The following is a 24,711-nucleotide window of genomic DNA, read 5'->3' on the forward strand; positions in this document are numbered from 1 at the left end:
TAGAGCCAGAGAACCAGGTCAGCAGAGCTGCTTTAGAGCCTAAGATTTAGGTCAGCAGAGCTGCTCTAGAGCCAGTGAACCAGTTCAGCAGACTTGCTGTAGAGTGGGAGAAACCAGGTCAGCAGAGCTGCTGTAGAGCGGGAGAAACCAGGTCAGCAGAGCTGATTTAGAGCGGGAGAAACGAGGTCAGCAGAGCTGATTTAGAGGGAGAGAACCAGGTCAGCAGAGCTACTTTAGAGCTTAAGATTTAGGTCAGCAGGGCTGCTCTAGAGCCAGTGAACCAGGTCAGCAGAGCTGCTGTAGAGCCATAGAAACTAGCTCAGAAGAGCTGCTTTATAGGGAGACAACCAGGTCAGCAGAGCTGCTTTAGAGCCAGAGAACCAGGCCAGCAGAGCTGCTTTAGAGCCAGAGAACCCGGTCAGCAGAGCTGCTTTAGATCCAAAGAACCAGGTCAGCAGAGCTGCTCTAGAGCCAGAGAACCAAGTCAGCAGAGCTGCTTTAGAGCCATAGAATCAGGTCAGCAGAGCTGCTATAGAGCCAGAGAACCAGGTCAGCAGAGTTAAGAACCAGGTCAGCAGAGCTGCTCTAAAGCCAGAGAGCCAGGTCAGCAGAGCTGCTGTAGAGCCAGAGAAACCGGTCAGTAGAGCTGCTTTAGAGGGAGAGAACCAGGTCAGCTGAGCTGCTCTAGAGGGAGAGAACCAGGTCAGCAGAGCTGCTCTAGAGACAGAGAACCATGTCAGCAGAACTGCTTTAGAGCCATAGAACCGGGTCAGCAGAACTGCTTTAGGGCCAGAGAACTAGATCAACAGAGCTGTTGTAGAGCCAGAGAAACCAGGTCAGCAGACCTGATGTAGAGCCTGAGAAACCTGGTCAGCAGAGCTGCTTTAGAGGGAGAGAACCAGGTCAGCAGCGCTGCTTTGGAGGGAGAGAACCAGGTCAGCAGAGCTGCTTTAGAGCCAGAGAAACCAGGTCAGCAGAGCTGCTTTAGATGGAGAGAACCAGGTCAGCAGAGCTGCTTTAGAGGCAGAGAACCAGGTCAGGAGAGCTGCTCTAGCTGACACTGACTGACTGACACTGACTGATTGACACTGACTGACACTGATTGACTGACCCTGACTGACACTGATTGACTGTCACTGATTGACTGATACTGACTGACTGACCTACTGACTGACTGACCTACTGACTGACTGATACTGGATGACTGATACTGACACTGATTGACTGACTGACACTGACTGACTGACTGACACTGACTGACTGCTCTCTACTACTCTCTCTACTACTCTCTCTCTACTACTCACTCTCTACTACTCTCTACTACTCACTCTACTACTCACTCTCTATTACTCTCTCTTTACTACTCTCTCTCTACTACTCTCTACTATTCACTCTCTACTACTCACTGTCTACTACTCTCTCTACTAACTCGCTACTACTCTACTACTCACTCTCTACTACTGTCTATCTACTACTCACTCTACTACTCTCTACTACTCGCTCTCTACTACTCTAATACTCACTCTACTAACTACTACTCACTCTACTACTCTCTACTACTCACTCTACTACTCACTCTCTACTTCTCCATTACTCTCTACTACTCACGCTCTACTACTCTACTACTCTCTCTCTACTATTCAGTCTCTACTACTCACTCTCTACTAATCTCTACTACTCGCTCTCTACTACTAGCTCTCTTACTACTCGCTCTCTACTACTCACTCTAGTACTCACTCTACTACTCACTCTTCTACTCACTCTCTACTACTCTACTACTCACTCCCTACTACTCTCTACTACTCACTCTACTACTCACTCTCTACTACTCTACTACTCACTCTCTACTACTCACACTCTACTACTCACTCTCTACTATTCACTCTACTACTCTCTACTACTCACTCTACTATTCTCTACTACCTACTCTACTGCTCTCTGCTACTCTACTACTCACTCTCTACTCTATTACTCACGTTCTACTCTCTATTACTCACTCTCTACTCTCTACCTCTCTACCTCTCTCTCTACTACTCTCTACCTCTCTACCTCTACCTCTACCTCTACACCTCTAGCTCTACACCTCTACCTCTCTACCTCTCTCTACACGCACACATATGCATATAACTGTGTATATATGTATATATATATATATATATATAAACATATATATATATAAAATGCATATCTATATAAATACAAATATAAATACATGCATACATATACATATATGCATACATATGCATGTTATGTACATGAAAGTTTGAAAAACACTAATACAAGCAAAGCTAAAAAGCCACCTAATTAAATACAGGATTGCTTTAACTTAAACGAGGGCGAAACCTTTTGCATTTTCAATGCTTGTTCACTTTGGTTCTATCAAGAAGGCATTCAGGTGTGTCACACATTTGCCATAACCTCTGAATGTTAGCACTCTAGTTTTTCATTAGATCACTGTAGCAAAGCTACTGCTCACCAGGGAAGTCTGCTGCTGGTATTCAAAGTGCATGTTTCAGCCTGCATGTCAGAATTTTTTATTGAAATAAATGAGGATTTGAGAAGTCGAAGTGTGCCCTAATTTTTCTTTTTTCAACACTAATCATAATTTCTATGGCAAAATGAACCCCCTCATTGTGTTCCTTTGCAAATTAAATGTTTAAGTGTTACAACTTTATTCCGATCATGATAGCTTCAGGTGTGCCATACTTTTGTCATAAGTAAGACTGTTAGCGCTCTCGTTGTTCTTTCAAACACTCTGGGACATTCTGTCATTTTGCTATACTTGGGCTACATCTGGGTGATATTTGTGCTACATTTGGGCTCTTGTCTCTGGTGGCCATCTTGGGAGACTTCTTTTTTATGAAGTTTCCTAATTTCCTCATTTACTACAATCTCCTCAGTAAGAAATACTTTCCGTTTTTTACATTGATTCCATCAAGAAGGCATTCAGATGTGTCACACATTTGCCATAAACTCAGAATGTTAGCACTCTAGTTGCTTATTAGATCACTGTAGTAAAGCTACTGCTCACCAGGGAAGTCTGCTGCTGGTATTGAAAGTGCATGTTTCAGTCTGCATGTCAGACTTTTTAATGAAATAGAAGAGGATTTGAGCAGTCACTCAAAATGTGCCCTAATTTTTCTTTATGCAGCACTAATCATACTTTCTATGGCAAATGGAACCCCCTCATTTTGTTCCTTTTCAAATTAAACGTTTTAAGAGTTACCACTTTATTCCAATCAAGATGGCTTCAGGTGTGCCATACGTTTTTCATATGTAGGACTGTTAGCGCTCTAGTTGTTCTTTAGAAAACTCTGAGAAGCTGCAGTAGAACACAAAGGAATCAACTGACAGTCTCTGGCCATGTTGGATGTTCATGTTTTACTGAGAATGTCAGACTTCATTCTCACATGACAGAAAGATAATGTGAATGTACAGAAAATATGCTCTCAGTTTAGCTTATACCTCTGTGGGAAAAGCATGAGAAAATAGTTTTCTCTCAAACATGATTCATGATATCCCAGCAGAAGGTTTTTCCACATGGTAAAATCACCTTAGAACACACCACACTTCCTAAAATGAGTATGGTACCATCAAAAAATGATTTATAATATAACTAAAGTCTTAAAACCTTCTATTAACTGTCAGGCTTTTTAATGAGGTGCTATCATGTACGTTGGTCCCAAGATGGCTGCCAACACTTCGTGGATGAAGTGCTGACAGCCAATCAGATCTCACGATGAGATGTGTGGTTAGGCTCTGCCTAGATATATATGTATTTTTTTCCTTTAATGTCTAAAAAACTACTGACCAGATTTACACCATTTAACAAAAAGGCACAACTCTGAACAAAGGTCTACCTTTCTGCCAAATTTGGTGTAATTCCGTTCAGCAGTTCGGGCTGTAGCTGCGATTGAAGGTTCCTATGGAAAATTGCAACGGGAAAACACATTTTGGGATCCCCCTTTTTTCTCGGCCCCTGCTTGACGAATCACCTCGAGACTTTCAGGATAGAAGCGCACTGGAGCGCCCCACCAGTGTTAAAAATTTTGCCAAGATTCGTCAACCGGGACCAGCTATTCCAAATAGAATGTTGCAGATTTCCTATGGAAAACATGTATATATATCTATCTATCTATCTATCTATCTATCTATCTATCTATCTATCTATATATATATATATATATATATATATATATATATATATATATATATATATATATATCCAACAACTGTTTGCCTGTAATGAGTGAGCCCACGATGGTACATCAATTCAGCTGCAATTTAATGGGGAAAGACACCGCAAAAACAGCAGAAGGGTGCCGCGCTGAAATTCGAAGTCTTTTTCCGACGCGTTTCGTGCTCAACAGCACTTCTTCTCGGGATGCAGGCTTCGCACTGACTGACTGCCACGGCGATTATGCTTGGCACCTGGTAAATTCATCTCACCCCGCCCAAGTGGGCGTGGCCACAACAGTGGCCTGCTGGTTATCGTAGTGCCTTCTGTATTCCTTCAGTGAGTTGCCGTTTCAGAAAGTCTCTGTGCACAAATTAAAACCCCAGTGGGTAGCGGGAAACAAACTGCTGCATTGGCGTGTTGGATAACCTTTCTCCATCAGCATACCAATCTCCAAGCTGCCACGTCGATTGGCGTGCCAGCGGACTGCACGGCGTGCAGCTGGGCTTCTACTCGCGGCTCAGGCTGACCGTTCATATCCAACAACTGTTTGCCTGTAATGAGTGAGCCCACGATGGTACATCAATTCAGCTGCAATTTAATGGGGAAAGACACCGCAAAAACAGCAGAAGAGTGCCGCGCTGAAATTCGAAGTCTTTTTCCGACGCGTTTCGTGCTCAACAGTACTTCTTCTCGGGATGCAGGCTTTGCACTGACTGACTGCCACGGCGATTATGCTTGGCACCTGGTAAATTCATCTCACCCCGCCCAAGTGGGCGTGGCCACAACAGTGGCCTGCTGGTTATCGTAGTGCCTTCTGTATTCCTTCAGTGAGTTGCCGTTTCAGAAAGTCTCTGTGCACAAATTAAAACCCCAGTGGGTAGCGGGAAACAAACTGCTGCATTGGCGTGTTGGATAACCTTTCTCCATCAGCATACCAATCTCCAAGCTGCCACGTCGATTGGCGTGCCAGCTAGGCATGAGCGAATTTTGCGGATCTCGCGTTCGCGAATTTTGCGGATTTGCGGATTCGCAATCCGCAAAATCCGCGAATTCCCGCGAATTTGCGGATTTTTTTTTTTTGTGTTCGCCCGTGTTTCTGCCAGTTCGCGAGGGTTTTGTACACTTTCGCAAATTGCGAACTTACCTGTCGGGTCGCAAGTTTCGCGAACTTGTTGTTTCTACGTGTCCAGCCTGTTTGGGACACTCTTCTTCATCACTGCCACTCTCTGTCACCACTGCCACTCTCTGACTACTCATGCCACCCTCTGGCCCACCCATGCCACCCTCTGTTTCATCACCACACCCTCTGGTTGTCCAGTGTACATTATTTTCGGCAAAGCAAAGCACACCTTCCCTGCCTCAAGTGACCTGAATTAATTTGGGGCTGATTCATGTGTCACAGAATATTTTTTTAGCTGGCACCTGCTTCCTTAGTGCGCCCTGATTAGTGATCTTTTGCACTTGCTAAGTGCTTTCATTGTTGCAAAATTAGTTACAACACCTGCCCTGCCCCAACTGACAATAATGAATTAGGGGCTGATTAATGGATTTTAACTTCCAGCCTGGCTCCTGCTTGTCTCCCTTAGCTGTAATTCAGGACCTTTGTGGCATATGTGTAACTATTCTGAGGTTCAGAGCAGGGTCACATAATAGTTTCAACTGGCAACTGAACTCTGGAGGGGCCCCTCAGGAAGCACTCCAGGAAATGGCTACTAATGATGAGCCTGAACTTTTGAACCTGGTAAGTAGTTACTTTCAGTTTTGCTAAGATCGTATTTCTGCAATTTTGCACTTATTCGCGGGGCGCGAACTCACGCGAACAGTGCGAGCAGTGCGAGCAAAATCCGCTGCTCGCGGATTTGCGGATTTTGCGGGAAATTCGCAAATCTCGCGGATTGCGGATTTCCCGAAAATCCGCAAAATCCGCGAGCGGAACGGATTTTCCGCCCACGCCTAGTGCCAGCGGACTGCACGGCGTGCAGCTGGGCTTCTACTCGCGGCTCAGGCTGACCGCTCATATCCAACAACTGTTTGCCTGTAATGAGTGAGCCCACGATGGTACATCAATTCAGCTGCAATTTAATGGGGAAAGACACCGCAAAAACAGCAGAAGGGTGCCGCGCTGAAATTCGAAGTCTTTTTCCGACGCGTTTCGTGCTCAACAGCACTTCTTCTCGGGGTGCAGGCTTCGCACTGACTGACTGCCACGGCGATTATGCTTGGCACCTGGTAAATTCATCTCACCCCGCCCAAGTAGGCGTGGCCACAACAGTGGCCTGCTGGTTATCGTAGTGCCTTCTGTATTCCTTCAGTGAGTTCCCATTTCCAAAAGTCTCTGTGCACAAATTAAAACCCCAGTGGGTAGCGGGAAACAAACTGCTGCATTGGCGTGTTGGATAACCTTTCTCCATCAGCATACCAATCTCCAAGCTGCCACGTCGATTGGCGTGCCAGCAGACTGCACGGCGTGCAGCTGGGCTTCTACTCGCGGCTCAGGCTGACCGCTCATATCCAACAACTGTTTGCCTGTAATGAGTGAGCCCACAATGGTACATCAATTCAGCTGCAATTTAATGGGGAAAGACACCGCAAAAACAGCAGAAGGGTGCCGCGCTGAAATTCGAAGTCTTTTTCCGACGCGTTTCGTGCTCAACAGCACTTCTTCTCGGGATGCAGGCTTCGCACTGACTGACTGCCACGGCGATTATGCTTGGCAGGTGGTAAATTCATCTCACCCCGCCCAAGTGGGCGTGGCCACAACAGTGGCCTGCTGGTTATCGTAGTGCCTTCTGTATTCCTTCAGTGAGTTGCCGTTTCAGAAAGTCTCTGTGCACATCATTAAAATGGCAAAATCGAATTTTCCTGTTTGTGGTTCCCTCATTCCAGGCAAGCCTTGTGTGATGGATTAAATGTGGCTTGTTGCCTGAGCCACGAGGTGAACCCAGCTGCAGTTTGCAGTCCGAGCTGAAGCATCAAGCGATGAGTCAGTGTGAGGAGCAGGGAAAAGCCGGTGATGTGATTAATGGAGGTGTTTGAACTGTGACACTGACCCCACAACCCACTGGGGATTTTATTTCAATTTTGCACCGAGAATGAAACACGCAAAAACTCCTGCACTACAAGAACCATCGGGCCATAGTTATGGCCACGCCCACTGAGGCGCGGATTATCAGAGACTAGTGCAGGCATCAAAGACTGGTTTCATTCACAGCAAGTCCTCAACCCTTTGAAGAAGTGCTGCAGAGAGCACGAAACGCGTCAGGGCTGGACATTATTCTTGTGAGGCAGCAAGCTGTTCCTTCGCTGTTTGCATCATCATTAAAATGGCAAAATCGAATTTTCCTGTTTGTGGCTCCCTCATTCCAGGCAAGCCTTGTGTGATGGATTAAATGTGGCTTGTTGCCTGAGCCACGAGGTGAAGCATCAAGTGATGAGTCAGTGTGAGGAGCAGGGAAAAGCTGGTGATGTGATTAATGGAGGTGTTTGAACTGTGACACTGAACCCACAACCCACTGGGGATTTTATTTCAATTTTGCACCGAGAATGAAACACGCAAAAACTCCTGCACTACAAGAACCATCGGGCCATAGTTATGGCCACGCCCACTGAGGCGGGGATTATCAGAGACTAGTGCAGGCATCAAAGACTGGTTTCATTCACAGCAAGTCCTTAACCCTTTGAAGAAGTGCTGCAGAGAGCACGAAACGCGTCAGGGCTGGACATTATTCTTGTGAGGCAGCAAGCTGTTCCTTCGCTGTTTGCATCATCATTAAAATGGCAAAATCGAATTTTCCTGTTTGTGGCTCCCTCATTCCAGGCAAGCCTTGTGTGATGGATATATATATACATATATATATATATATATATATATATATATATATATATATATATATATATATATATATATATATATATATATATATATATATATATATATATATATATATATATATATATATATATATATATATATATATTATATATATATATATATATATATATATATATATATATATATATATATATATATATATATATACTAGGAGCCTGCCCCAGCGTTGCCCGGGGAGGAAGGGGGCTGGGGGCAGCATTTCAGGCTTGCGTGCACTCCCACCCCGGCCCCCGCCCGCCACAACATTGTCTGTGTCCCGGACAATGTCGTGGCGGGCGGGGGCCGGGGCGGGAGTGCACGCAAGCCTGAAATGCTGCCCCCAGACCCTGAGCCTTACCGCAGTTGTTCCGGGCCAACTTCTCGCACCGGCTCCCTCCCGTGTGCCAGAGCCTTACCTGAGCCGCCGTTCCTCCCCGAGCTCCTCACTTCACCGCAGCTCCTCATCGTCATCACGTACGTTGCGGCCAGCGCTACGTCGTGGCCGTCAGCATCGCGGCCGGCGCTACTTTCAGGGCACTACTTTTTTTAAAGTTATATTTTTAAATTTACGTTTTTTTTTTTATTTTCTATAGCCTATGTCCATCTGCACACCCTGAGTATTACAACAATGTATTGGGTGTGTGGATTGGCGCTGTGGTTCCCGAGTTTACCTTGCCAAAAGGTTTGTGTTTTCTCTTTATAATAGTAGTATAGATATATAATTGCTACAAAAGCACGAAGGGGTTGCAAATCCACTGTAAATGTTTGGAAAAAAATGAGTGATGTCGCCTGTCCCTGTTTTTATAATAGCCCCCGCATAGGCCATATCCCGTCGGCATACTACAAAAATAGGAGGGGGGAGCATGGGCCTCTCTCCTACGGCTTATGAAAGCCCGGGGGACCGCCATGTCCCTGTGAAAATGTGTATAAATAAATGCGGGGAGGCTTGCTAGAGGGGTGAAACCCCGAAACCAGTCCTAGGATGCTTGTTTCCAGTCCAGGGAGGACCTGGCTTGGCAGTTTGGGCTGGACTGTTCCCAAGAAGCACCAGGTCAAGACTGGTTTGCAAATGGCCAGGTCTAAACTGGGGTGGCATGGTGAGCAAAAGAATGATTGATTGAACCCAGATCTCTTGACTGGGGGTGAATGTTTTGATTTGGTCTGCATTCCGTCCATCAGTTGTGTGTCCTTTGCTTTCTCACCCTAAGTGCGCATGGTATGCCCAGACGTGGGTTTCGGGCTCACTGCGCCACTGGATTTAAGCTATCCTGGCTGAAGAGGGGTGAAACCCTGAAACCGGTCGTAGGATGCAGGTTTCCGGTTCAGGAAGGACCTGGTTTGGCAGTTCGGGCTGGACTATTACCATAAGGCACAGGGTCAAGACTGATTTGCATATGGCCAGGTCTGAACTGGGGTGGCATGATGAGAAAACAAATGATGGATTTAACCAAGATCTCTTGACTGGGGGTGAATGTTTTGATTTGAATTCCGTCCATCAATTGTGTGTCTTTAGCTTTCTCGCCCTAAGCAGCACCCCCCCCCCCCCCACAGCTGTGCCCCCATAGACCCCCACCTCCCTGGGGCAAATCATGGGAAATTATGTGGGGGGGCTGCGTGCCCCCGCAGCCCTAAGGGATCACTTCCTCCCTGGGACTAAATTCTACGATAGAGGGGGGCCATTTATGGCCCTGTGGACCACCACTCCCCAGGTCTGGCTCCTGCTACCTCTGAGGTGCTCAGCCTCAGGAGATAGCTGTTTGCTTTTGCTTGGTGGGACATGACATCTCCTGCAAAGCAAAAGCAAACATAACTCTGCTTTCTGTAAGCCGGAGCTAGAAACAGTTCTGGTTTGCAGAAAGCAGAGATTTCAGCTGTTTCCTTGTACATTAATATGCGTGCATGGAAACAGATGAAAACACTGCTTCCACAAGCAGGGTACTGCATTTTAAAGCAGCTCCCTGCTTGCAGCAGTAATGCCAGCTCCCGCAGGAGGTGGGGAGCTGGTTTGGACTGTGGGCCTTGATGATCCAACTGCGATCCCATGACACAATGGGTGCCTTGGTGCACCGAGGACACATGGTCGGGCCCCGGCAGATGGGGTACCTGGGGCTGAAATCGGCTCGGTGAGAGGGTCCAAGCGACCCCCCTTCCCTTATACAATAGAAATACAGGGGTAGAAAGAGCCAACATAAAACCAGCAATGAGCAGAAAGAGACAAAATAGAGACCAGAAACGAGCTGAAAGAAGCAAAAAAAAGGTAACAATCGACCAGACAGAGGCAAAATAGAGATCAGAAACGAGCAGAAAGAGGAAAAATAAAGGTCAGAACCGAGCAGAAAGAGGCAAAATAGAGATCTGTAAACAAGCAGAAAGAGGCAAAATAAAGGCCAGCAGAGGCCTGCAGTGAGTAGAAAGAGGCAAAATAGAGATCAGAAATGAGCAGAAGCAGACATAATAAAGGTCAGCAACGAGCAGAAAGAGGCAAGATAAAGGTGAGAAACAAGCTGAAAGAGGCAGAATAGAGGTCAAAAACGACCAGAAAAAGTCAGAATAAAAGTCAGAAACGAGCAGCAAGAGACAAAATAGAGGTAAAAAATGAGCAGAAAGAGGCAGAATAAAGGTCTGAAACAAACAGAAAGAGGCAAAGTCGAGGTCAGAGGTGTGCAGCAAGAGGCAGAATAAAGGTCAGAACTAGCAAAAAGAAGCAGAATACAGGTCAGAAATGAGCAGAAAGAGGCACCATAAAGGTCAGGTGCAAGCAGAAAGAGGAAAAATAAAGGTCTTAAATGATCAGAAAGAAGCAGAATAAAGGTCAGAAAGAGGCAAAATAAAGGTCAGAAGGGAGCAGAAAGAGGATGGATAAAGGCAGAAACTAGCAGAAAGAGGCAAAATAGAGATCAGAAAGCAGCAGCAATAGGAAATATAAAGGTGAGAACTGAGCAGAAAGAGGCAAAATAAAGGTCAGCAACGACCAGAGAGGCAAAATAAAGGTGGAAACAAGCAGAAAGAGGCAAAAGTAAGTTCAGCAACGAGCAGAAAGAGTCAAAATAAAGGTGAGAGATGCGCAGAAAGAGGCAAATTAGAGGTCAGATACCTGCACCAAAAGACATGGTCAGGCCTTGGCGTATTATGGGGTCCCTGGTGCGGAAATCAGCCTGGGGATCCGGGGTGCCACGCATCTCCTTTCCCCCATGAGTTACGGCCAGGCCCCGGTGGAATAGGGTCCCTGGGGCCATATGGGGCCAGGGAGAGGCCCCCCTCCCACTTTAATGAACGTATTCGGCCCGGGGGAGGTGGTGGTCCCTGAGGTCCCCCCCACCACCCTCACAATTTTAAAAATAAAAGCACCCATGAGGTGGTGTCCACTGGGGTCCAGGCGGTCGCGTGCCCCCCACATTCATATAAATATAAGCATGAAGGAGGTGGTGGCCCCCATGCACCCCTCCTCATTTAATTTTAAAATAAATAGACATGCCCTAGGACCTTCCCCACCTGGAGGCTTTTTCCTAAAGAAGCGCAGGAGTCCATGCTTGTTTTTTTTTTCATTGTTGCAGCAACACACATGCACCTACTCACTGAGACACTCACGCACCCGCTCACAGACCCACTCACAGACCCACTCACAGACTCACTCAATCACAGACCCATTGAGGCACTTATGCAGCCACTCCCAGATCCACTAAGACACTCACACACATTGAGACACTCAGGTACACACTCACTACAAAAGGTTACAGGTTACAATTAGGAAATAAAATTAGAAAAACCTTGACATTCACTTAAACTAAGGTTACAGAAATGTTATAGTTATGAAATAGAATATTCACTGAAAAAAGCATAGATTCCAGGGTTGTTATAGTTAGAAAATAGAATTTAAAAATCCTTAGAAATTGACTGAAAAAATCCAAAGGTTACAGGTACGTTATAGTTAGGCTTAGATTTCACTCGTACAAAATCAGCGAAATTCAGCAGTTATAGTTACCTGCGCTAACTATAACTTTCACCCCACAATGCACTTCTTATGACCTCACATTAATACATCAGTCATAACATGGTCAGTGACATCACAGATGAAATGTCAAATGTCATCAGAGGACATCACTGATGACATCATCCACAGAACCACTCACACACCCACTAGCACTCCCATACAATCTCTCAAGCACCCACACAACCATTAACAACATACAAGTGCTCACTATACCACTCACTCATTACATAGAGCTACTCACTCACCTACCCTCTCACTCACTCATGTAGGCACTCACACAACCACTCACTCACCCATAATGCTACTCATACAACCATTCACTTACCCATATAGCCACTCACAGAGCCTTTCACTCACCCAAACAGTTAGTCACATACCCACTTATTCACCTATACATCTACTTGCACACCCACTCACTCACCCATACAGCCTCTTAACACAGCAACTCACTCCCCCACACAAGCACTCACACACTCACTCACACACACACCCACAACCACTTACATACCCATTCACACATCCATATAAGCACTAACACATCTGGTCACTCACTCATACATTCATTCACATAGGCACTCTACAATACAGCCAGTCACACACCAACTCACTTAACTAAGCAGCCACTCAAACAGCCACTCACCCATACAACCACTGATACACCCACTCACAGACTCATACAGCCACTCACTCACCCATACAGCCACTGACACACCCACTCACTCACCAGTACAACCACTCACATAGCCACTCACTAACCCATGCAGCTACTCACACACCTACTTATATACTGATACAGCCACTCACACACCCATACAGGCACTCAGATACCCACTCACACACAGATGCACAGTCACACAATACATGTTAGAGTATCACTCACTAGTAGTTCAGAAAGTAAACTATTTTAACTTTTGTATATATGTTTAACACTCATACACTTTTAGAAAACACTCACTGGATGATGTAATCAGTAATGTCTTCAGTGATGTCATTTGAGTTGTATCAGTGATGTCATCAGTGATGTCACTGACCATGTCATCAGTGCTGTAATATGTGAGGTCATAGACAGCGAATTGCGGGGACATAAATTATAGTTAGCTCAGGTAACTATAACTGCAGAATTTTATTGGTTTTGTATGAGTGAAACATGAGCCTAAGTTTAATGTTCTTGTAGCCTTTGTATTTTCTGTGAATAAATGTGTGTGTGTGTATATATATATATATATATATATATATATATATATATATACACACACACATATATATATATTCTGCGTATCTCCACTCCCTTCTGCAACATATCACCAAAGATTGGAGCATAGACGCCAAATAGGCGCACAAATTTCTTTATTTTTCCTAGTGCAGCTTATCGCTATATCTATCTATACATATATATATATATATATATATATATATGACTGGAACTTCGCCATCCGCCCCAAAAAGACTGGAAACCAAATAACGAACCGGACCCATTCAGGTTGAATTAAGCGCTTATTTTATACTGTGCACCCTCTCGTCCGCCATGACGCGTTTCGGGCCCTGGAGCCCTTGATCACATGATATATATATATATATATATATATATCTATATATATACATATATATGTACACATACATACACACACACACACACAGCCTTGTGTGGGGCATGAAGCACTTTCCTCAACAAAGGTAATGAATAGAATAGGAGTAATAGAGGTGCAGAAGGGAGAAGCAAGGGGAAAAGGAGAGCAGAGGGAGAAGCACAAGAGGGAGGGATCACCACAGAACCTTATGGGTGTGAGAAAGCAGCACTGAGGTTGTGCTAGAGAAGCATGTACTTGTGGCATGCGTAATCAAAAAAAAGAAAATGTCTGTTAAAAGTGAGCAGTAGAAGGTCACACGTCAGCAGACTATGTTCCACGGGAGAAACAAACACAGGATGGACAGGGCAAGCTATTAACTAAGCAAGCAAATAAGATTGACAATAAAGCCTACCAACAGTAACCAATGAGCGGGCTTCTAGCCCAATGTAATTTCTTGTTTAGCTGTCTTTTTGCGCTGTGTGGTAGGTTTGACCTGAAAAGGGCAATTTCTCTAACACACTGGGGAAAAAAATCCATAGCATCAAGGAAATTGACTTCTTGTTGTTAAAAAGAAAATTCTTTAGGAAGTTGTCTAAGGAAGAAAAAGCCAACCAGTCCTCCATACCCCATGTAATTGTGGTTAATTGGCATTGTGGAGGTACGCCGAAAGTCCTCAGGTTGTGACAGTGGAATCGTTTTTGGTGACTGGGCTGTGGCGTGGTCAACAAAGGTAGGTCCAGCGCTACTGTGGTGCTTTTGCAGCCTGTCTGCTAAACCCCAAATAAATACCTAAGAAAGCCATAGGAACTTCTTGGTTTTCTTCTTTGGCCGTGCCATACTCTTTTCTTTGCCTTTAATGTTGGTACAATGCCAGTAAAGTTAGCATGTTACTCTAGGTTTCTCCTTACACACCACACACCGTTACTCCTCCCTACCGTGTATCCTCTGATTCTATCAAACCTGCCCCTTCTCACCACACATCTATCCCTTGCTTGCAACATTTCCTCTGAGTACAAACTCCCTGCTCCAGGAGCCTCTCACCTAGAATTGACATCCTTTTGCGAGTGCTGTTGAAGTCCAGCAGGGCCAGTACTTGATAAGTTCTCTCTACTCCGAGCTCACTGACCGTGATAGTGTCCTGAGTCCGTGCCAGAAACACGTACCCAAAATTCCTGGCAGCCGTGACGAGAGCTTCTTCGTCTGGAGAGGCTGCCTGGTAAAGAAGCTCACCTGCAAAAGAAGGATGCAAGCAGTGACAATTTGTTCAGCTGTGTAATTTTACTATCAGACTCCACACTAGGTTTCAGTTATAACTGTGTTAGTAAACAACTGAAGCAGATTCTATGTCAGGACCGGAGGCTTCAGATTATGCTATATCTTCCTTCGCTTTATTAACATAAAGAAACCACAGCAGCTCAGGAAAAGATATAATAAGAACACAAGATGCTTTAAACATAAAGCATTGACGTAATGTTCAACAAAAATCAACAACAACTCCCAAGAGTCTCTTTGCTTATAATAATAGTCCATAGTCCTTTGTCTCTGTCCATCGTCCCTATATAACCGGACTTCCCATCATCTTCCTCCTCTTTCTTCGCTGCTCCCGCAGCCAGATAAGTGCTTTTCTATTTTGTCTTCTTTTATTGTGATTGATTGTCTTGCGGTCTTTGGGGACTCCTTGCATGGTTTATTCCCTTTCAGAGTCCCTGGTTGCGGGAACGTTCTGTCGTTCCTACGCGACTTTATTCCCACTTGTGTGCGGTGTGTACATAGACCGCAAGGGGGCGGCCTGTCGCCTCGCCGACCCTCCGGCGCGCCTCCGCAGTACGAGGAGCCGCGCCGTGGGGTCTGCTTGCGCAGGGGCCGACCCTCGCGTACCCCTCTGACACCTGGTGATCCGGGTCTGTACTTTCACAATTTTGACGCCCTCTGGGGTCTGTATAGCGGTTTTGACCGCGTGAATCGCCTTCGGGCGAGATCTGTGCACCTCTTTAACAGTGTGTGGCCTAGCGCGCTTGAGGGGTACGTAGACCCGGTCCCGGCGAGGAGGGTCTGCACGCTTGGGGGTTGGTGCAGCCCACCTGCCACGTCAGCTGGCCCAAAACGTGATCGCAGCCGCTGGGCCTGCCCACATTCGAGAACTTTCTCGGTTGCCGCCCTCTTGGGTGCCCCGCATTTGCCCCTTGGTTCCGAGATGGAAGGGGAGTACGAGGAGGAGGCCTGCCCCTATCTGCAGGATGATGAGTTTTACCAAGCGGTGGACAACTCCATCTATCGTTGTGTGACGGAGGTGGTAGGGCCCATGGAGGACCGCCTTTCGGCCCGCATCGTGGAGGAGTGTGCGAAGCTGGCAGCGGCGCAGGTGCCGCCGTCCCCCGAACTCCCGGGGACGTCCGGCGGGCTGCCGCCCGCTCCGAAGAGACCCCGAGGTGAAGGGCCTTCATCGGAGGCCCACGGCGTGGATAAGGGCGCTTTCGAGCGTCTTCGTGACGCCTTCCTGGCCAAGGCGACGGCGGTGCCTCCGACGCCCTTGGTGGAGCCTGGCACTTCGGGCGGCCTGTCGACGGCGCCCGCCTCCCCGATCTACGACTCTCCGGACACGGATGACGACGGGGAGTCGACCCGTTCTTGGCTCCCGGCGCCTTCAGGGAAGGAGATGCCCCGAGATGAGTCGGGCATGCTGGACCCGGACGAGATCGTCCACCCCCGATCCGCGGCCTGGGCCCCGGGGGAGACGGTGGCGAAGTTTGTCGCGGGCAGGTTGCGCAAGCCCCTGGAGAAGGAGGCGAGGGGTTGCCTGCGCGGGGAATGCCCTTGGCCTACTTTGGAGGGGAAAGTGGCCATGACACCAGAATTGGACCCCAAGATGGCCACCTTCCTGGCGAAATTCATGAAGGACCCCAGGAAGGGGATCGACCGGTCCTGGCGGGCCTGCCAGGACAAGCTGTTGGATGCGGTCGGGCCCGCCACGAAGATCCTCGATATGGCGGAGGAGGCTCGAGCGAATGGCACCGCCATTTCACCGGAGGTGCTCTCCAACTGGGCCCAGAGGGTGATCGTATTCTTGGGCAACGCCAACTGTGCCCTGTCCACGGAGCGGCGGCGGTCGCTCTTTATCAAGCTGGACCCGAAGCTGGGGGACCTGGCCTCGTCGGAGGCAGGTGCCGTGGCCCAGGGTGGCCTTTTCGGTGAGCCTTTCATCCGCGAGCTCGGAAAGTTCGTGAACACGTTCACGTCGCTGGACAAGGCCCAGTCCAGCATCAAGAGGGTGTTCCACCAGCGTTTTTCTGGAGGGGCCGGTCGCGGCAGGGGCCGCGCGATCGGCCGTGGTCAGCAGACCAACAACCGTGGACAAGGCTCCGGAAGAGGTCAGTACCAGACCTCGGCCAACTACACCAATTTCTACCCCACGAGGGGACAGCGCTATGGTGGCAGAGGATTCAAGAAGAACTCCGGACAAGGAAATGCCCCCGGTGAGTGTACTTTGCTTGGATCAAGTTCCGATTGGGGGGCGGCTGGCAAGCTTTTACGGGGAGTGGGAATTGCTCACTGCCGATGCTTGGGTTTTGCAAACTGTGAGAGGTTTCCATATAGAGTTTCACGACCAACCAACTCAGGTGAGGCCCCCGCGCCCGATGGTTTTCTCAGAATCCGACGCGCGATTGATAGACGGGGAGGTCTCAGACTTGCTGCGCAAGGGAGCCATCCGTCTATCAACGCGCCACCCTCATGGGTTCCTCAGCAACGTCTTCTTGGTAGACAAGACGGATGGGGGCAAGAGGCCTGTGATCAATCTCAAGGAATTCAATGGGTGGTTGGTCTACCGTCACTTCAAGATGGAGGGGATCCACCTCCTTCGGGACGTGCTCCTCCCTCGGGATTGGATGGTGCGACTGGATCTCAAGGATGCCTACTTGGTCGTTCCCATCCACCCCCCTCATCGTCGGTTCCTACAATTCCTGTGGGACGGCAAGGTGTTCGAATTCACCGCCCTACCGTTCGGTCTTTCTTCGGCCCCGTGGTGCTTCACGAAGGTCCTTCACCCGGTGGTGGAGTTTCTCAGAAGCCAGGGGGTCCGTATGATAGTATACCTAGACGACATCCTCCTCATGGGACAGTGCCCAGAGGTGCTGGCAGGACAGCTGCGTCAAGCTGTCGGCCTGCTTCAGAGACTGGGGTTCGTCGTCAACGGCTCCAAGTCGGTCTTGGTTCCCACTCAGCAGATCACCTTTTTAGGTTTCGTGGTGGACTCGGTACAGGCGGTCTTGAGCCTACCGGGTCGGAAGGTCGCAAAGATACGACACCTGCTTCGGCAGACGATCGCGAGGGATCGTACGTCACTGCGCCATGTCGCCAAGGTGGTGGGTCTTCTATCGTCCTCCATCCAGGCGATTTTCCCAGGCCCGCTGCACTACAGGGCTCTTCAGCGCCTGAAGGCGCAGCATTTGCGCCGTGGGATGTGTTACGACCAGTGGGTTCCCCTCACAGACGAAGTGAAGGAGGAGATGTCATGGTGGCTGTCTCACATGGAGGCATGGAATGGGCGAGCGATCTTCGGGTCGGCTCCGGACTTGATCATAGAGTCCGACGCCAGCAGGTCGGGCTGGGGCGCCCGGTGCGGGGATTTTTCCACCGGCGGCGCCTGGTCGTCAGAAGAACAACAATTGCATATCAATTGTTTGGAGCTCCTTGCGGGCTCCTTCGCGGTTCGCTGTTGGACCAAGGATTCGGTCAAGGCTTGTGTCCTGCTACGGATGGACAATATTTCGGCGGTCCGATATGTGAACCACCTGGGAGGTCCTTGGTCCCGCGCTTTGGCGGATTTAGCGAAGGACTTCTGGGATTATTGCCTGTCTCGTCACATTGCGGTGACGGCAGAGTATCTGCCAGGCCAGTCCAATCAAGTGGCGGATTGGCACTCTCGACATCTCAGGGATGCCAGCCAGTGGAAACTGGATCCGGGTGTCTTCCGGTGGCTACATTCCCTTTGGGGCCCCTTCTCGGTGGACCTCTTCGCGTCCCGTCTCGACCACCAGCTGCCGCGGTTCTACAGCTGGAGGCCGGACCCTCTGGCGGAGGCCACGGACGCGTTCTTGCAGGATTGGAGTCGGGAACAACCGTTTGCGTTTCCCCCGTTCTCCATGATCATGCGAACGGCGGCTCAAATAAGCCGCCAGGGTGCGGACCTGGTGTTGGTTACACCGCTGTGGAGGTCTCAAGTATGGTTTCCGGTTCTTCTGGAACTTTCCTGGGATTTTCCAATCCTACTCCCCCTGTTTCCTCTGCTCCTGACGAGCCCGGATCTGGAACCTCACCCTCTCGTCATGCAGAACACTCTCCGCCTCGTGGCGTGGAGGCTCTCAGGAGACGCTGGACGCTCCCGGGCCTTTCGGGGTCAGCTGAGCACTTGCTCTCCAAAGCATGGGCCGATAGTACGACGAAGCGTTACAGATCCGCTTGGCTTAAGTGGATGCGTTGGTGTTTACGAAGGGATCTGGATCCCGTGGTCGCAGGCCTCGTTCCCGTGCTGAATTTCCTAGCGCATTTGGCCGACAAGGGTCTAGCGTATAGGACGATCAATGCTATTCGATCGGCGATTTCTGCTGGCCATGATAACATCGATGGCCATCCGGTAGGGGAACATCCTTTTGTGTGCCGGCTTCTGCGAGCTGTTCGCCTCGCGCTGCCGCCAGAACCCAGGTACTCCGTCCTTTGGGACGTCAATTTGGTTCTGAATTTGTTCCTGTCGTGGCCGGCCAATTCCTATTTGTCTCTTAAAGAGCTGTCGGCGAAGTTAGCCATGTTGTTATGTCTGGTCTCTTGTAGGCGCGTCTCGGACGTGCGCGCGCTGGATGTCTCGGCACGCATTTTTTCCCCGGATGGGGTTACTTTTACGGTGGGCCGACGCACTAAGACGTCGTCGCGTTCCATTTCTTATCCAGCCTTTACTGACACTCCTAAGTTGTGTGTCGTGCAATGCCTCAAAGCTTATGAGGACCTGACCTTGGATCTGCGCCCTCCGGGCGAGCGTCAGTTGTTGATTGCCCTGCGGAAGCCACACAAAGCTGTCTCCTCCCCCACTATTGCTCGGTGGGTGCGTTGGGTCATGCAGGAAGCGGGCATCAATACTTCTCTCTTTGGAGCACACTCCGCCAGGGGAGCCATGGCCTCTAAGGCGTTCTCGGTGGGTGCTCGTCTGGAGGACCTTATGCGAGCTGCGGACTGGTCCTCGGATTCCACCTTCAAGAGGTTTTATTTTAAGCCGGTGGTGGATTTAGCTCAGTTGGTGGTAAGTAAGCTTTAAACTAGCATAATCTGAAGCCTCCGGTCCTGACATAGAATCGAAATTTGCCTAGCTTACGTAACGGTAAGTTTCAATTCTATTAAGGACACGGAGGCGAGGATTATCCCACCCGGACTACGGTGGCGTCTCTACCCACCCGTATGGCAGTAAGTAAAGCGTTTTCCTTTACGTTGTCAGTACTGTGTTGTTCTCTGCATGCTCCTCGCCTTGTTGTCGCATTTCCTGGGCCACCTCGCTGATGCTGTTCCTTTTTTGGCAGGCAACGATGGTGCTAAACAGGACCAATGAGGCTTAAGCGTGATCTGCGCGAAGAAAGAGGAGGAAGATGATGGGAAGTCCGGTTATATAGGGACGATGGACAGAGACAAAGGACTATGGACTATTATTATAAGCAAAGAGACTCTTGGGAGTTGTTGTTGATTTTTGTTGAACATTACGTCAATGCTTTATGTTTAAAGCATCTTGTGTTCTTATTATATCTTTTCCTGAGCTGCTGTGGTTTCTTTATGTTAATAAAGCGAAGGAAGATATAGCATAATCCTCGCCTCCGTGTCCTTAATAGAATTGAAACTTACCGTTACGTAAGCTAGGCAAATTTCGATTCACGATTGCTTACTATCTGAGGTAGCTTAGTTTAAGAGATCAACGGAAAAGGGATCACATGTGTTATATAGGCAAGGACCTTTCTAGGGCAGCGGTTGTAAACCTGTGGTCCAGGTACCCACGACTGCTTAAAAAATTAAATCATATTAACAGAGTAACAAAGTGTATATTAATAAAGAAGCAAAATTGAAAATGTTCTGACATGTGGTAAATGTGAAGGAATATGAAGTAGGGGGCTAAAAATTAAGTTGTTATCCTGAGAGTGATTCTTCGGAGCAGAGCAAATGCATCAACCAGGATATAGCAGGGATGATGGGTGGCCTCAATTGAATTTAGAGAAGCTCCAATCTTCCGATTAAAAGTACAATTGTTATTTTTATTTGTTTGAGAATTAAATACAATATTTCTGCATTTATCTATTTGGTGAATACTTGTTTCTGTATATTGGTGTAATGTTTTTTGTTAAATCATTGAAATTGCTTAGGCCTAGGTCCACTGCTTCCAGTATTGGCTCGATGGGGAATCCCCAGATTCCAGGAAGGATTAGGTAGGGGTCCACAGAAGTCTAAAGGTTAAGAACCACTGTTCTAGGGGCGTTCACTGTCCGACTTGTAGTCCTGCCATAATGGCTGTGTCAATTTTTATGGATTTCATCATGGCAACATGCCGCTTGATGTCACTTCTAATGATATTGATGCCATTGCCTCTACCAGTATGTTTTGAGGACATGATTCTAAGTTGATGCATTGCAGACCCCATGCACTTCAACATAAACTTCAACGGGCCCACTGTTTGCATTCACCTTTTGAAAATCATGTTTCGGCTTAGTGAGGTTCGTGTAAAACAACTTATTTAATTAAAGAGCAAGGCCTAAAACACAAACTAATATTTTTCGGAATTTTAAAACCTGCAAAGTACTTTGTAAATAGTACTTAATCCTGATGATTACCCTCCTCCTAAGTGCTCACAACTTTGAGAATCTGAAGCATCCTTGTGATGTGAAATGATTGATAACATCACACAGCAGCGTGTAACAAGCAATAGCACACATTAGGATGGTACCCCACTCTACCTTAGCTTCACAGCAGAACCCAAACCCAAACCCAGACCAAATCACATCACAAAATACCACAGAACACTGCACTGAAAAATAACTCATTGTGCCACAACAAACTCATCCCTCAGAACGCCATCATTTTGTATGCCACATCGCACCATAATACAAAACTCAGAACATGAGCAATATTTAATGTTCTTCTATGTGGCTTAATTACTAACCATCATCCATCCTGGAGCTCAGGGTTTAATTTCCTAGTTCAGCAGTTGACCATAAACAGTGGGATTCTAGGCATAGTACAGTATTTCCCTTTGCCTTGCATGCTGAATATTTGTAATGCAAAGTAAACGTGTAAATCATTATATTAATCTTTCTTTGCTAAAACACCAGTTTCTGGTGATAGAAGTCTTCCACAGAGGCAGACAGGGGATTTTTTGTTGTTTACTACCCCTTGCCGCCAGGCTTTTCCTGGTGGTAACGGGCAGTAAGAAACCGCTATATCCGGCCATTCAAATTAGGCAGGCGGGCATACAGTCAATTCTCTAATGGCCCTTCCTCTGTTGGACTGTCGGAGATGTTTAGCAACAGTGGAGATGGAGTAGTCTCCCCAGATGTCAATCTATGGTCCACCCACTTCAATATTCAGCAGGTGAACCATTATGTTGGTGGTAAGCATACTCCTTTGTCTTTGTGATGGGGTATGCTTACAGCCAATATATAAATCGAGCCCTTTATCTTTGACGTCAGACTCACAAATACTCATACTCTTCTTACTGTATTAATCTACATCCAATAATTCATTATACAAACTCAATAACAAGACATTTGAATTAATGTAGAAGGGCTATAGCTTTTAAATGCATTCTTACTTTGTAAATATTAAGATCGAAAGTGTTAGAACCGCTGTTCTCCTTGACTGAGCAACTGACTTCTTTTTTGCAGTAAACCCACCATGCTGCAAAGCCTACTATTAGAACATCTTTGCACTTAATATCAAACATTCACCTATTACCAACAGACTTTGATTATTTCTGTCAGCTTGCACAGGCTGCTGCTACCTCACTGCAAATCCCTTGCCGATATTGATATGATGGTCCTTTAGCAAATAATGTAGATTTTAGATAGACTGGATTCAAACACTACACAATAAATCTTAAAGTACAGCAAGTTGGTCTTTACAAGGCATGTGTAGAGCTGCAAGAGATTGCATTGACGCCACTCACTCAACTCTAATAGTTGTCTCTTAAGAGGTCTGAAGAAAAAAAGGCTGACACTCTCAAGAAACTTTCTTGGGCTACTTAACAACAATCAGTATAGAAGATAGAACATCTCCATCAAAATAACTGGCATAGGCTACTAGGTCAAGGAAAAAATTCAACCTATCTGCAGGATTATGGTTGCATCATAGGAAGAAATGGAAGAAATCTTTGGGAGTTCAAAAATGTTGTTTCTCTGGGTGTGAATGCAGCTGGACGATGAATGTTGCAAGAAATCTATTTCCCCAATGAATTGCAATCAGTATGTCTGTTTTGTAATCCCAAAAGAGTGGGCAGTGGCCTTCCAGTAGACATGCAGGCTGGTGCTCGCTCTCTCCCATTGGTGTGGGAGGGCTCTTATCCAAGACTTCTCTGGTCACTCTTTGCAGGATCGGATTTCTTAATACTAACGCCTCCTGGTATGAGGTGCGTGCGGGTTCCATGTCAGCTCGGCCTATCAGATTGCAGAAGCCACAAAGCTCTGTTTTATAGTTCATTGTTTGCCGAGCCTTGTTAAGTGTCTTCGAATAAAACAGTGAGGGATTATTCCTCAATAAGCCTTCCAGATACAACAAGCACTTTGTGCTCCAAAGCACGTAAACCTGAGGTGTGTTCGAGCAGACAATGCAAGCTATTCATTTATTGTTGACGCCACAGGTTGAAAGAGTTGTGAAGGACAGATATCTACTCACCACTTCAAAGCCCTCATTTCTGAGAAAATATGACTCTGTGCAACAAGCTGAACCGAATCTATTTCACACCACCTGCTGCAGCTTAAAAAGCGATGTGTCAATGCTCCCACGTGATAGAGAACTTCAAATAGAGAACATAAGCAAAGGTTAATACACAGGGGTGCGCTTGCGAATGGTTAATGGGGAAAAACATGATTCGGTGATGCCATTATACATACTATTGTTGTTTTGCTGAACTTCAAGAGGAGGCGAAGAGAAATCTTCCATCAAACACTGGAATGTCTATTGCTGATTAACTGGTGATAAGCTACTCTCAAAGGCCTCATTTAGAAGAAAACAAAATGTTTCTAAGGCTGGGATGGAGTGAGCCTGAGGAGGCATAGGTTCCTTTTAGCAAAATAAATCTTTTTGAGAGCCACTTAAACATCCAAGAGAAGCCCAGGCATATACAATCAATATTTTATGTTGGTGAGGTTGTGAAAATAGTATTCACCTCAATTTCATGGAAATGGATATGGAAAACAAGGCCGGCGCTTATATGAAATTCAGTAAATAAACAATAAAACAGATTTCCCAAATGAAAGGCTGTGTTTGTGTGAGATTCAGAACAATACATTATAAAATGAGTATTTGAGATTTGGTGTGCCGATTTAAGTCCTTTTTATGGATTTCATTCCTGAATGAGTGGAGTTCGTTATATAGAATATTAGTTTGGCTCGAGGTGCAGTTTGTCTGTGAATGACTGGAAGTTCATAGCTAAACACAAGAAATATGATTATGTAAATGCACTAATTACAAATGGGGTAAAAGAAATGAAACGGTCCATCCTTTGGATTTCACGTTTCCATAACCCTCTATTTACCTTGCCCAGTCGGATTGGCGTAGCATTGTCATTCTGCAGCCAGGGAGCTAGAGGAAACAGACACTTCAGCAGTGCGGTACTACACCTGCAAGGCCAACATTGCGTACCATGCAGTGGAGATTGGCCAGCATACCAACAGTGCATACCATGCAGTGGAGATGGGCCAGCATACCAACAGTGCATACCATTCATTCGAGATGGGCCAGCATACCAACAGTGCATACCATGCAGTGGAGATGGGCCAGCATACCAACAGTGCACAACATTCAGTGGAGATGGGCCAGCATACAAGGAGTGCATACCATGCAGTGGAGATGGGCCTGCATA

At 47.1% G+C, this 24,711-nt stretch overlaps 1 protein-coding gene across 1 annotated transcript in view; it reads right to left on the reverse strand.

Moving 5' to 3' along the window:
• The window catches only part of ATP8B3 (ATPase phospholipid transporting 8B3), a 379,813-nt gene that overhangs the window by 130,417 nt on the left and 224,685 nt on the right, over positions 1-24,711 (reverse strand). Inside the window, exon 16 of the mRNA XM_086947162.1 lies at positions 14,652-14,840. Coding sequence (XP_086803288.1) covers positions 14,652-14,840 — 189 coding nt within the window. The remainder of the gene's footprint in view (positions 1-14,651; positions 14,841-24,711) is intronic.

Source organism: Lissotriton vulgaris, chromosome 12 (genome assembly GCF_964263255.1).
Source record: "Lissotriton vulgaris chromosome 12, aLisVul1.2, whole genome shotgun sequence".
NCBI lineage: Eukaryota > Metazoa > Chordata > Amphibia > Caudata > Salamandridae > Lissotriton > Lissotriton vulgaris.